This window comes from Pelodiscus sinensis, chromosome 22 (genome assembly GCF_052426305.1).
Source record: "Pelodiscus sinensis isolate ZL-2025 chromosome 22, ASM5242630v1, whole genome shotgun sequence".
Lineage (NCBI taxonomy): Eukaryota > Metazoa > Chordata > Testudines > Trionychidae > Pelodiscus > Pelodiscus sinensis.
The window spans coordinates 1608836-1622875 of NC_143073.1; the positions used below are offsets into that span (position 1 = coordinate 1608836).

The following is a 14040-nucleotide window of genomic DNA, read 5'->3' on the forward strand; positions in this document are numbered from 1 at the left end:
AATTGGCCGTGTATAGACTAACCTGGGAACGTTTCTTCCACATCTAGGTAAGTGACCAAAAGCTTAAGAACTTTCTGGACTCACTTTAAAGGTTTAAATGCCTTAATGGAAATGCAAAACACATTTCGTATGAACTGGAAATAGAACTGAGTACTCCAAAAATCCCCACCTTTGCCTTCAAATCATACATCCACCACAATGTGCAACTGAATCACTACACAAGGCAGAGAGGGAAGAACAACATCATCTTTTAGAAGAATCACGGGGAGGCAATGCCATAGTCAGTCTGAAGTGGACATGACTCTACTGTGCCAGCTCTTGGAGGAGAAAGAGATAGAGTCAAATTGGACTTACCGAGATCACCGAGGAGATGAAGTCCAGAGAAGAGTTTAGAAGAGTTCTGAGCCGCGAGCCTTTTATAGAGTTTCTAAGACGGCTGAGAAGCTTGATGATGCATTTTTTACACAAAGTCCCAATTAATTATCAAAGAAACTGCATTACCTTGGTAAATTCTCCTTTTGAGGCTGCTCCTTTGCCAGGGTGGGGCTCTATTATTGTTAGGGCCAATCCCATCGATGCGCATTGCACTCAGCATTCCCTGTGTCTTGGTGGTGCTATGGGAGTGACTGTGGACTTCATGCAGCTCTGAATCATCTCGACAAACTATGCTGATTTCCACCGAGAAGGAACCTTGTTTTTCTAATATAGTATACTTTTAAAAAATGGAGGCCAAGGTCTCTTTTGGCACCTCTTTAATTGGGTCATTGCGGAGAGTCACAGAATATGGGATATTTTATTGTCATTCAAATGTAATTTTTCATTTGGTGTTTAAAGTGACTCGATTGCTCATTGCAGAGGCATCTAACCCCAGAATAATTGACCCCTTTTTAAGACTCTGCCCTTTTACCCGTATGAAGCACCCCTGAATGTTCAGAGGGCCTTGAAATCATCATTTGAAGAAGACTGTAATTTCCAGCATTGGAATTTTCCAGGAGCTTGAGAGGGGACATGATTGTGTCTAGTTCTGGGCACCACAGTTCATGAAAGATGTGAAGAAATTGGGCTTGCTTAGTTAGGAAAGGAGAAGACCAAGAGGGGACACGGTAGCGGTTTTCAAGTATCTAAAAGTGTGTCACAAGGAGAAGGGAGAAAAAATGTTCTCCTTGGCCTCTGACAAGAAGCAAGGGGCTTAAACTTCAGCAAGAGAGGTTTCGTTTGGACATTAGGAAAAACTTCCTAACTGTCAGGGTGGTGAAACTCTAGAGTATATTGCCTACAGAAGTTGTGGAATCTCCATCTCTGGAGATATTTAAGAGCAGGTTATATGACATCTATCAGGGATGTTCTAGACGGTGCCTGGTCCTTATTTTAAGCAATTCTCAGTCCACGGGAGAAGAGGGAAGGTCTTTCCATGACAGCTTTCATTTGCCCTACAAAGTGTGTTCATCTCTGTGTTTGACAGTAATGTTATTTACTATAGTTTCAACCAATTTATCCGGTACTGAAGCTAGACTTGCTAACCTGCAATTGCTAGAGTTAGCTCTAGAGCCATTTTTGAAAATTAGTGTCACATTCAATCCTCTTCTGTCCCAAATGACTGAAAGATAGCTAAAGGTCTGTTTACAAACCAGATTTAATAGTTCTGTACTTTCACATTTGAATTCTTTCAGATCTTCTGGGTAAATGCCTTCTGGTCATGAGGACTTCTTTGGGTTTCGTTTATCAATTTGTTCTGGAACCTTTTCAAATGACACCTTGGTATAGAACTGTTCCTCAGATTTGTCACCTACAAAGAATGGCTCAGGTTTGAGAATCTCCTAAACATCCCCAGCTGTGAAGACTGATGCAAAGAATTCATTTAGCTTCTCCACATTGACCGTATCGTCCTTGAGTGCTCCTTCAGCATCCTATTGTCCAGTGGCCCCCCTGGCTGCTTAGCAAGCTTCCTGCTCCTGACATACTTGAAAAAATGTCACTGTTACGTTTTCAGTTTTTGCCTAGCTCTTCTTCAAATTCCTTTTTCCATTCATACATATATTTTTACACGTTATTTTACATATTTGATGCTGCTTTCTATTTTCCTTACTAAAATTTAATGTCTACCTTTTATATGATGCCTTTTATCTCACACTGATTGTTTTACAAAAAACAGGACTATGTAGCACTTTAATGACTAACAAGATGGTTTATTAGGTGAGTGTTTTACTTAGTTGTTAAGCCACATTGGCCCTTTATTTGATCTTTCACTGAGTTTTTTAATTTGGAATATAAATTTAAGTTGAGCCTTTATGATGGTCTTTGTAAAGTTTCCATGTAGCTTTCGGGGATTTTACTTTTGCTCTGTACCTTTTAATTAATGTTTAACGAATCTCGTTATTTCTGTGTCATTCCCCTTAAAGAAATTAAATGCCACAGTGTTGGGCTGCTGTGGTTTGTGACACTTAATTACATTGTGGTCACTATTTCCAGGCAGCCCATATGTAATCACCCCTTGCACCAGATATTGATCTCCGTTTAGGAGTAAATCAAGAATTCTCGACACTCTTGTGGGTCCCAGAACCAGATGCTCCAAGAAGCAGTCATTTAAGGTTTTAAGAAACTTTATCTCAACATTCCTGAGGTGATGTGTACCCACTCGATATGGGCACAGCTGAAAGCCACCATATTATTATGGTATGCCTCTGTCCCATTCATTATCCTAATTCCACAAAGATTCTGGGATGCCTGTTATAGGAATATCCCCATTCAATATGGGGCACTCTAGTTCTCCCATCTTATTACTTAGATTTCTAGCATTTATATATAAGCACTTGGAAAACTTGTCACTATTTAGCTGTCCGGCATGACATAATGGGATTGCGTGGGACTTTTTTACTCATTTGATTGTTTCTTCTCTGTTCTTACCTATATCTTATCTTCCATCCTCTCCTCTAACCTCTCGACATACTTTTTCAAAGTGAATCTAATGTTTGTCATCAGAACCCGTAATCCCAATAAACGTTATTACTCCTATAACAATACAAGTCTTTGGCCATATCAATCTTAGGGTACGTCTAGACTACAGGGTTTTGTCGACAGAAGTTTTGTCGACAGATACTGTTGAGAAAGCTTCTGTTGACAAAGAGCGTCTAGACTACATCCAGTTCTGTCGACAAAGCAAGCCGCTTTGTCGACATAACAGTGTGGACGCAAAGGACGGTGTAGATGCAATAATGCCTTCTATCGACAGAACTCTTTCAAGAAAAGGCGTTATTCCTCATAGAATGTGGTTTACATACGTCGACAAAACTGCTGAGTTTTGTCGATGTTATTTCGACATAACTCAAAGGCAGTGTGGATGTAGGTATAGTTTTGTCAACAAATGTCCACTTTTGTCGACAAAACCCTGTAGTCTAGACACACCCTTAATGAGTGGGTGTGAAGTACATAAAATGCTTAGATCTAAGGAAGCATCAGGCAATCATCATGAATGTTGCAATTACACTAGTTTGCCACAGTGGTCAATGGAGGCACGTTAAGGTGAAGGTCAGACAGGGAGTGGCTGGCAAATGAAAACAAATAGTAACAATTGGGAATACTCATGGTGATTAATAATCTGGGTCTCTTGACCCCCCCCCCATTAGACACTTACCCTCCGCCACTTCCAAATATTTCCCTGGGCGAGAGAATTAACCTGCTCTGTATCGCACTTGATAAATCTGAAAGAATTCTGTTCTATTGGGTCACCATGACCCGCCAAAGAGAGCCGTGTTTCCAGGGACAGAGAAAGTTGCACATTCTGAGCAGTGGGTGATTTCATCATAATGGGTCACATGCTTTAAAGCAAGGTTTGGTATTCGGGTGTTTTGCTGTGATTTACCTCGCTACCACACATAGAAATGGTGGACATAGGATAGATGGTAGTCCCTTTGGAGAGTCTTCATGTATCAAGAAGACAGTTCAAGTGGACCGAACTTTAGCCACTTTAAATCTTGGATGCCTAGATCCCAGGATGCTCGCTTTTGTAACAAAACCTGTTAATCCCCTTACCATCTATAAGGGAGTAACAATGATGAACTTCGTATTGAGTCTGTGGGAAGATGTCAGAAATATGACGTTGTGTTTCTGTTTCTGCATCTCACACCAAAGTGACTTTCGCCTCATTCTGCTTCTTTTCTCAACCCCTATAAAACAGGGATATTAAGGTGTTAATGCTGGAAATTATAGAACCTTCTTCAAAATGAAGAATTCAAAGAACCTCAGAACACTCATGGGTGCTTCATACAGACAAAGGGGCAGAGTCTTAAAAAGTGTTAAATTATTTTGGCATTAGACGCCTCTGCAATGAGCAATCGAGTCGCTTTAAAAAAAATGGAGGCCAGAGTCTCTTCTGGCACCTCTTTAATTGGGTCATGACAGAGAGTCACGGAATATGGGCTATTTTATTTTCATTCAAATGTAATTTTTCATTTGCTGTTTAAAGTATATTATGATAGAAAAATAAGGTTCCCTATTGAAGGAAATCAGCACAGTTGCTTCAGGGACACAAAATAAAATGAAGCCAATTTGACCTTCTTCTCTGGATATAGGAGGCACTCCTAGGGATGCATTGTACAATGAAAACATCATTCATTTGCTTGCAGGGATGTTTTCTGCCACATGTGCAATCTCGACCCATAGACATCTCCTTCACCAAGAACCCCTGATTTCCATCTCCTCTGGGTTTCTTCAAGGGCTCAGACAGCGGCATTCTCTTACAACAAGACCTCGCTTTTTTGTCAGCTCAATCGAAGAGAGAACGTTTGGACGGAGTCCAAGTTACATGGCTTCACTCAAACACCTTCTATCAAAGAGTCCTGCTTCTTGTCCCAGGCCTCCATCCCTTCCCTTGACCTATGAGGAAATCATCTTAAAGCAGCCCTTTGAGACAGCGTTGGTGACACAAGGGGAGGTCTGGTCGTAGGTCAGGCTTTCGGCACTGTTGGGTGAATTCACTTTTGGGAGAGTGTTAGCTACGAGGCTTACATTGAATTTGAGTTTCTGCTACGGGAGGGAGAAGGAAGGCTCAATTGGGAATATAGATTTATACAGGCATTGTTCTTTCCAGAGGCTAGATGGAGAGTGAGATCCAATACCTTTTGAAACCAACTGGAATAAGACCATTGCCTTTAATGTATTTTCTGTACGGACCTTAAGTCTCTGACCCCACTCTTTGTAAGAATGGAGTAAAATAGCTCTCTGCATCCTAGAAAGCTGAGAATGAACTGCCCAATGGCCCTGTCTTTGACCAAGATGAAGTGAAAGGACCAAATTGGATTTCTGCTTATGAGAGCAAATTGTGCTCCTGACCCAGCTCTGAATCACCTCGACATTTGCTCTCATTGCACCACTGTAACACGGAATGCTGAGTGCAACGCGCATCGATGGGATTGGCCCTAACAATAATAATGCCCAACCCTGGGAAAGCAGCAGCCTCAAAAGCAGAATTTATCAAGGCAATCCAGTTTGTTTGATAATTAATTGATACTTTGTGTAAAATATGCATCATCAAGCTTCTCGGCAGCCCTAGAAACAGTATAAAAGGGCTCGTGGCTCAGAACTCTGCTAAACGCTTCTTTGGACTTCATCTCCTTGGTGATCTCGGTAAGTCCAATTTGACTCCATCTCTTTTTCCTCTAAGAGATGGCACAGAAGGGTCCATGCCCATTTCAGGCTGAATACGGCATTGCCTCTCTGTGATTCCGATCATACATGGTGTTTCTTGTTCCATTATTCTTTTGTGTAGTGATTCAATTGCAGGTTGTGGTGGATTCTGATTTGAAGGCAAAGTGGAGATTTTAGGCGCGTTCTATGGAATGGAAAACCATGTTTCCTATTAACTAGAAATTGAATTAAGGTATTTAAATGTTTAAAGTAACTTCAAAAAATGCTTTGACCATTGGTCACTTACCTAGCTGTGGAAAATATTTTCCCAGGTTAGTCTATACGCGACCAATTCAGCACTCTCCTCCTGCATTGTAAAAGAGCAGCTCCCCCTCTGTTTGGGAGATTGGGAGACTTCTTAATCCTCCAGGTAGTGTGAAACAATGAACAAGTTCCTATGTTCACATGAGCACAAACAGCCACGGAAGATGTGGCTCCTCAGATGGTGTAATTTTTTTTCATTCCACTGAAGTCACTGGCCCTGCACTCATTGTAACATAGTTCAGGATCATTTCTATGGGGAAAGAAAAAGATTCTGTTCAAGTGTTGGTGAGTCCCAAGATTTGGAAAAGCATAATCCCCTCTATGAAATGAGACACACCTAGTTTCCATTCTGAGGTTGACTCCTCTAAGGAAAGGAAAGAATTAGCAGGGAGAAGAGACAAAGAAAGAAGAAATAAGAACAAATACAGACCCATGAACAAGCGGGTTAAATCCACTCCTCCTCTTTCTCTCAGGCCCCATGTAGACTTCCCCTCCAATAAGAACTGAGCGAGGAGACCATTCTTCCTGTAACAGCTTCTCTTTATTCTATCCCTGTTGTGTGTTTCAGGTTTCTCTCCATCACACAAAGATGTCTTGCTATCCAGAATGCGGGGTGGCCCGACCCAGCCCAGTTTCCGGCACCTGCAACGAGCCGTGCGTGAGGCAGTGCCCTGACTCCCAAGTGCTGATCATGCCCTCGCCTATTGCTGTGACCATCCCAGGGCCCATTATGAGCACCTTCCCTCAGCACAGTGAAGTGGGAGCTGTGGGAGCCCCTCTGGTGGGATCCGGCTACGGGGGCTCGTTTGGAGCTGGAGGACTGTTCGGCTCTGGAGCTGGTTACGGGGGATTGTTTGGCTTGGGAGGACTAGGTGGTTATGGAGGTCGTTATGGTTATGGGGGAGGTTATGGTTATGGAGGACTCTGTGGTTATGGAGGTCGTTATGGTTATGGGGGAGGTTATGGTTATGGGGGATCGTGTGGCACCGGGCTATCTTGTCATAGGTACCTGAGTGCATGCGGCTCACCATGCTAGACACGGCAGGAATCTCTATGGCCAAAGGAAAGACCAGGAAATGAATAGCAACTGCTCGATTACAATATTGATTTGAGAAGGGCCATGCTATCCTGGCTCCAGCTGATCTGCATGCGAGCTGTATCTGCCCAGCCCCTTTCTCTCATGGACCCATTTCTAATGTCTTGCTAGGAACTCTTTCTGCCAATTCTTTCCCAGCCACATGCTTCCTCCTTTGCTCATTTGGACTCCCTGTGAATTATACTCAGCATGTTTGTACGAATCACGCAGTGGGAAGGGAACAGGGGTCTTCAGAAAAGCATCAGTTGCATTTGTGTTGTGTTCTCAAAACTTGTAGCTCCAACAAAGGAAAAAGAACTTCCCACATCCAATGCGTCTGACGCAAGGGGGTGATGGTTCATAGCCTGTATTAAAACACTAGGAATTCTTTTTTCCTGCTTTGTAATTGTGTATTGCAAATTTCATTCACATTAAAACCTCTGCTGCATCAGAATATCTGTCTTGTAGTTTTACTTGTTCTTCTTTCCTTGTTTATGAAATGGACTGGATTAAATTCATCCCTGCAGTTCAGGCAGTAGTACGCAATTTTCAGATTGCTATCTTGGAAGCTATGCCATGATGGGAGAATAAAGCCACTGGGAGGGTTCATGGTATTATACAAGCAACCTGCACGGGTGTCGTATTCCTCCTTGTATTTCCTGTGTTAGCAAAGAGCCTTTTCCTGTCAAGATTTATACTTTAAATGTCTAAGTGGGTTGTTTGTTTTTTTCATTGAAAGAAATCCAGTCACATGGATTGTGCTAAGCTTGTGGTTGTTTGCTTGCATCCTAGAGCCTTAGGTTTTTTAAAGGAGAAGAACATTGCTCAAGAAACTTGACAATGTCTGCACAGCCACATTCTTTGGGTTTTAGTTTAGTTTTATTTTTCCATAGAATGTCAAGTATCAAAGGGGTAGCCGTGTTAGTCTGAAGCTGCCAAAGCAACGAGGAATGTCAAGTGTACCTAACCTCCCTTCAATTCCCCCTCTAAACTTCCTCACGAAACTCCCTGGTAGCTGCACCTGTTTGCAAAGCTCTCTGGTTGCTTACTTGCAGGCTTTACAAAGCCCTCACCTTCTGAAAGCCCCGCCTCTGGCTAAGGCCTGACCAATGAACAGAGAGTCCTAGATTTCAAATCCTCCTTAAGAAGCTCACAGCTTCCAACTGCCAAGGACAACAAACGAACAAACAGCTCAGCACATGAATCTCGAAACAAACAAACAGTTACCACACACACACACACACACACACACACACACACACACACACACACACACAAGCTCAACAGATTGTATGTGATAAGAGGTTACTTACTGCTTGCCTGAAAGAAACTCACACACTACAGACAGCCAAACAAACAAACAGACGCACACAATCTCAGCACACAGTTTCTTTCAGCAACCAGCAAGTAACCCCCAAATACAAACACACACACTTCAGACAGCCACTTACCCCAAGGGTCCTGTAATCATTCCTCCTTCATCTGGAGAACTCTCAAACAAAACTCCCTATTAGTTGCCCCTGTTGTACCTTTCTCAATACCTTTATCTAGTTTGAGTGCGTTACGTGTCTTTGTCTTTCCAATCTTGCCCCTGCATAGCTATATTGTTTGCTTATATTCACGATCTGCTGGTTAAGCCAAGGTGGTCTTTTATCATATTTCTATCTTTCCTACAAACTATGATTCTTTTGGGCCCTTAATAATGTCCGTTTGAAAAAGTGCCAACTCTCCTCAGTTGTTTTTCCTGTTAGTCTTGCTTCCCATGGGATCTTACCTACTTTGAAATAACTCCCTAGTGTAAACCAGGGCTAATAGAGACATAAAGGGTAACAAGAAGACGTTCTATAAATATATTAGAAGCAAGAGGAAGACCAAGAACAGGATGGGCCCATTGCTCAGTGAAGAGGGAGAAGCAATAACAGGAAACTTGGAAATGGCAGAGTTCCTTAATTACTTCTTTGTTTCGGTCTTCATCAAGAAGTCTGGTGATGAAGGAATGCCTAACATAGTGGATGCTAATGCAAATGGGGTAGGTTTAGAAGATTTAAAACAAAAAACAAAAAAACAGGTTAAAAATTACTTAGAAAAATTAGATGTCTGCAAGTTGCCAGAGCCTGATGAAATGCATCCTAGAATACTCAAGGAGCTGACAGAGGAGGTATCTGAGCCTTTGAGAATCATGAGAGACAGGAAAAAGGCAAATCTAGTGCCCATCTATAGAAAGGGAAATAAGAACAACCCAGGAAACTACAGACCAGTCAGTTTAACTTCTGTGCCAGGAAAGATAATGGAGTAAGTAATTAAGGAATTCATCTGCAAATATCTGGAAGAAAATAAGGTGATTGGTAACAGCCAGCATAGATTTATAAAAAACCAACCATGTCAAACCACTTTGATAACTTTCTTTGACAGGATAACAAGTTTTGTGTATAAGGGAGAAGTGGAGGACGTGGTATACCTAGATTTTAGTAAGGCATTTGATATGGTCTCACGTGATCTCCTTATGAATAAACTTGGAAAATACTACTTAGATGGGGCTACTATAAGGTGGGTGCATAACTAGCTGGATAATTGTTCTCAAAGAGTAGTTATTAAAGGTTCACAGTCATGCTGGAAGGGCATTACGAGTGAGGTTCCTCAGGGGTCTGCTCAGTATCTTCATCAACAATTTAGATGATGGCATAGAAAGTACAATTATTAAGTTTGCAGATGATAGCAAGCTGGGAGGGGTTGCAACTGCTTTGGAGGATAGGATCAAAATTCAAATTATCTGGACAAACTAGAGAAATGTTCTGAGGTAAATAAGATGACGTTTATTAAGGACAAATGCAAAGTGCTCTACTTAAGAAGGAACAGTCTTTTTCACACACACTGAATGGGAAGCGACTGTCTAGGAAGGAGTACGGCAGAAAAGAATCTAGGTGTCCTAGTGGACCACACGTTAAATATGAGTCAACAGTGCGATGCTGTTGCAAAAAAAGCAAACATGGTTCTGGGCTGCATTAACAGGAGTGTTGTGAGCACGACACGAGGAGTCATTCTTCCGCTCTACTCTTTGTTCATTAAGCCTCAGCTGGAGTATTGTGTCCAGTTCTGGGCACCACATTTCAAGAATGATGAGAAGACATTGGAAAGGATCCAGAGAAGAGCAATAAAAATGATGAAAGGTCTCAAAAACATGACCTCTGCGGGAAGACTAAATGAATTCAATTTGTTTGGCATGGAAAAGAAAAGACTAGATGGGCCATTCAAAGGGATAGAGTGTAGAATTAAACATGCAATTATTAATAAGGGCCAGTCTGCACAGCAGGGCATAAATCGAATAATGCTACACAACTTGACCTATTGCAATTGCGTAGCTTAATTTGAAATAGCTTAATTCGGCTTTTGGCGCTGTCTACACAGCTGGAAGTTGAAGGAAGAGCTATCTTCCTCCAGCTTCCCTTACTCTTCATGAAATGAGGATTACAGGACTTGGAGTAAGAAGTCCTCCACATCACCATTCTTTCGAAATAATGGCTTGCAGTGTAGACATGCTTTTTTTATTTCAGAATAAACTCAGCTGCTGTGTAGACGTGGGCTAAGTTTCTTCAGCAATTTTTCTTTCAAAAACCTAGGGCTCTGTGATAGAAGGACTCCCCCAGAAGCTTACCACAAGCCATGTGACTGGTCTCCTTGCAATGAAAAAAGAACCTACTTAGCAATTTAACGTGAAAATCTGTGTAAATCTTTGCAGGAAAAGGCTCTTTGCTAACGTAGGCAATACAAGGAGGAACACAACACCGGTGCAGTGGCCTGCATAATACCACGAAGCCTCTCTGTGGTTTTATTCTCTCATCAAGGCATAGCTTCCAAAATTGCAATTTGAGAATTGCCTATGGCTGCCTGAACTGCAGGGATGAATTTAGCCCAGTCCATTTCATTAACAGGGGAGGAAGAACAAATAAAAGAACAAGACGGATATTCTAATGCAGCAGAGTTTTTAATGTGAATTAAATTTGCAATACACAATCACAGAAAACGAGAGTACACAGGAGGAAGAACGAAATCCCAGTGTTGTAATATGGACTGCAAACCGTCACCCCCTACCCTCAGACGCATTGCGTGTGAGAAGTTGCTTTTCCTTTGTTGGAGTTTCAAGGTTGGACAACACATCACATATGCAGCTGATGCCTTTCTTAAGACCCCTGTTTCCTTCATGCTAGGGGATTCATACAAACAGGGTGAACATAATTCAGAGTGAGATGACATGTGCATAAGAGAAGAAGCATGTGGCTGGGAAAGCATTGGCAGAAGGAGTTCCTAGCAAGACATTAGAAATGGGTCCATGAGAGAAAGGGGCTGGGCAGATAAAGCTCATGTGGAGCTCAACTAGAGCCAAGCCAGCAGGGTGCTTCTCAAATCGATATCGGAATCTATCGGTTGCTGTTCATTTCCAGGTCTTTCCATTGGCCATAGAGATTCCTGCCGTGTCTAGCATGGTGAGCCGCATGCACTCAGGTACCTATGACAAGATACCCCAGTGCCACAAGATCCTCCATAACCGTAACCTCCCCCATAACCATAACGACCTCCATAACCACAGAGTCCTCCGTAACCAAAATGCCCCCCATAACCACCTAGTCCTCCCAAGCCAAACAATCCCCCGTAACCAGCTCCAGAGCCGAACAGTCCTCCAGCTCCAAACGAGCCCCCGTAGCCGGATCCCACCACAGGGGCTCCCACAGCTCCCACTTCACTGTGCTGAGGGAAGGTGCTCATAATGGGCCCTGGGATGGTCACAGCAATCGGTGAGGGTCTGATCACCACTTGGGAGTCAGGGCACTGCCTCACGCACGGCTCGTTGCAGGTGCCGGAAACTGGGCTGGGTCGGGCCACCCCGCATTCTGGATAGCAAGACATCTTTGTGTGATGGAGAGAAACCTGAAAAACAACAGAAGACAGAATATCGAGAAGGTGTAGGTATTGTTAGAACACTCGTCTCTTAGCTGGGTTCCTATTGTAGTGGGGTCTGTATGGGGCCTGATGGAAAGAGGAGGAGGAGTGCATTTAGATACTTAGTTCAGGGATATGTATTTGTTCCTGTTTCTTTTCTCTATTCCTCTTCTCCACTCACAGTAAAGTCCCCTTCCCAAGGGCCCCTTTGAAACTACCTCAATGACTGAAATTCAGCCAACCTGGAAACAGTGTAACTATTTCATTGGTGGGAATTCTGTGTCTATTGAAGACATTTCTCCAAGGGTATGTCTAGACTACATGCCTCTGGCGACAGGCTACCCAGCATAAGCTACCCGGCATAGGCTACCTCGGCTCAGTGCACTAGTGTGGACGCTCCGCGGTTGACATCAAAGGTATTTGTCGACCTCCCCGGTATGCCTCGTGGGATGAGGTTTACTGGGGTGGTTGACAAATGCCTTTGAAGTCAACCACGGAGCGTCCAGACTACCGCGCTGAGCCAACAAACAGCTGATTGGTACAGCGCGGTAGCCATTTAAATTTAAATGAAGCGGCGATTATTTAAATCGCTGCTTCATTTTCCTATGCCCAGTAAACAAATCTACATGTCTCCGTCGATGGAGCCATGCAGTGTAGACATACCCCAAGAGACTACAGATGGCTTAGCGCTAGTCTGTTCCTTTCGTGAGAGCAGCCAATATCTCCCTGCAAACCAGTAGTGTCTCCCTTCATAAAGTGGCTCTGTGCTTTTCCAAATCTTGGGAGTCACCAACATTTGCTGATGACTGAAGAGAAACTTTTCCTTTCCCATATAAATCACTAAGGAGAAGATCCTCCACTGGAGTGAAATGAGTTCAGGTCCAGTGACTTGAAAGAAGCAAATCACAATTACACCATGCGAGGAGAAGCATCCTCGTTTGGCTTTTTTCTGCTCGTAAGAACATAGACAGCTAGAATACAGTAGCAGAGTGCTGAACTGGCCATGTGTGGACTAAACTGGGAAAGTTTTTTTCCTAGTCTAAATGAGAAATAGCTAAAGGACATTAAAGTAACTTCAGAAAGGATTATATGTCGTAAGTCAATTTCCAGTTCATAAGAAATGTTTTTCAATTGTGTGTGATGCTCCTAAAATCCACATTGATGACTTGAAATCATGAATCCACCACAACCAACAACTACAGAAGATAATTATGGAAGAACAATATCATGCGTGATAAAAATTACATAGAATAAGTGCGAGATTCAGTCCAAAATGGAAATGGACCCTACTCTGATCTATCTTGGGGTTGAAAGAGATGGAGTCAAATTGGACTTACCGAGCTCACCAAGGAGATGAAGTCCAGAGAAGCGTTTAGAAGAGTTCTGGGTTGTGAGGCCTTTTATACAGTTTCCAGGATGGCCTGGAGGATTTATGATGCATTTTGTACAGCAACCCCCAATTAGTGATCATACAAACTTGGTTGCTTTGGCCCATCCTGCTTTTGATGCAGCTGCTTTCTCAGGTTTTGGCGTGTATTAGGCTAATCCCGTTGATGCTCATTTCACTCTTCATTCCTTGTGTCATTCCCCTGCGTTTCTTGGTGGTGCAATGAGAGTGACTGTCGAGGTCATTCAGCGCTGCCTCAGGAGCACAGTCTAAATAAGTAGAAATCCAGTTTGATCCTTCCACTTCATACTGGTCACTGTTTGGGGACACTGGGCAGCTCATTCTCAGCATGCTAGGATGCGGAGAGCAATTTTTCTGCATTCGGACAAATATGACATGAGTCAGAACCAATTCCCTTTGAAATCAAATGAAATCTCTCCATTGCCTTCAGTGTATTTTTTGTCAGGGCTATTAGTCTCTAATTCACCTTTTGGCCTGGGGAAAGAAAAATGCCTATGTACTAGATATTCCCACTTCAATCTTTTCATAGAATCATAGAACACTAGAATGGGAAGAACCTCAAGAGGTCATCAAGTCCAGTCCCCGGCCCTTACGGCAGGACCAAGCACCATCTAGATCATCCCTGCCAGGTGTCTGTCCAACCTGCTCTTAAATATCCCCAGAGATGGAGATTCTA

At 42.8% G+C, this 14040-nt stretch overlaps 2 protein-coding genes across 2 annotated transcripts; one reads left to right on the top strand and one right to left on the bottom strand.

Moving 5' to 3' along the window:
• The first annotated feature begins 5602 nt into the window (after positions 1-5602).
• Positions 5603-7475, top strand: LOC149521791 (uncharacterized). Its single transcript, XM_089772377.1, has 2 exons — positions 5603-5622; positions 6515-7475. Exon 2 carries the CDS (start codon positions 6536-6538, stop codon positions 6980-6982), a length of 447 nt encoding a protein of 148 aa, XP_089628503.1. The 5' UTR covers positions 5603-5622; positions 6515-6535; the 3' UTR covers positions 6983-7475.
• Positions 7476-11001: 3526 nt separating this feature from the next.
• On the bottom strand, positions 11002-11946 carry LOC149521792 (feather keratin-like). The gene has a single exon (XM_089772364.1). The coding sequence runs from the start codon at positions 11921-11923 to the stop codon at positions 11495-11497; it is 429 nt and encodes a 142-aa protein (XP_089628490.1). The 5' UTR covers positions 11924-11946; the 3' UTR covers positions 11002-11494.
• Between the last annotated feature and the right edge of the window lie 2094 nt (positions 11947-14040).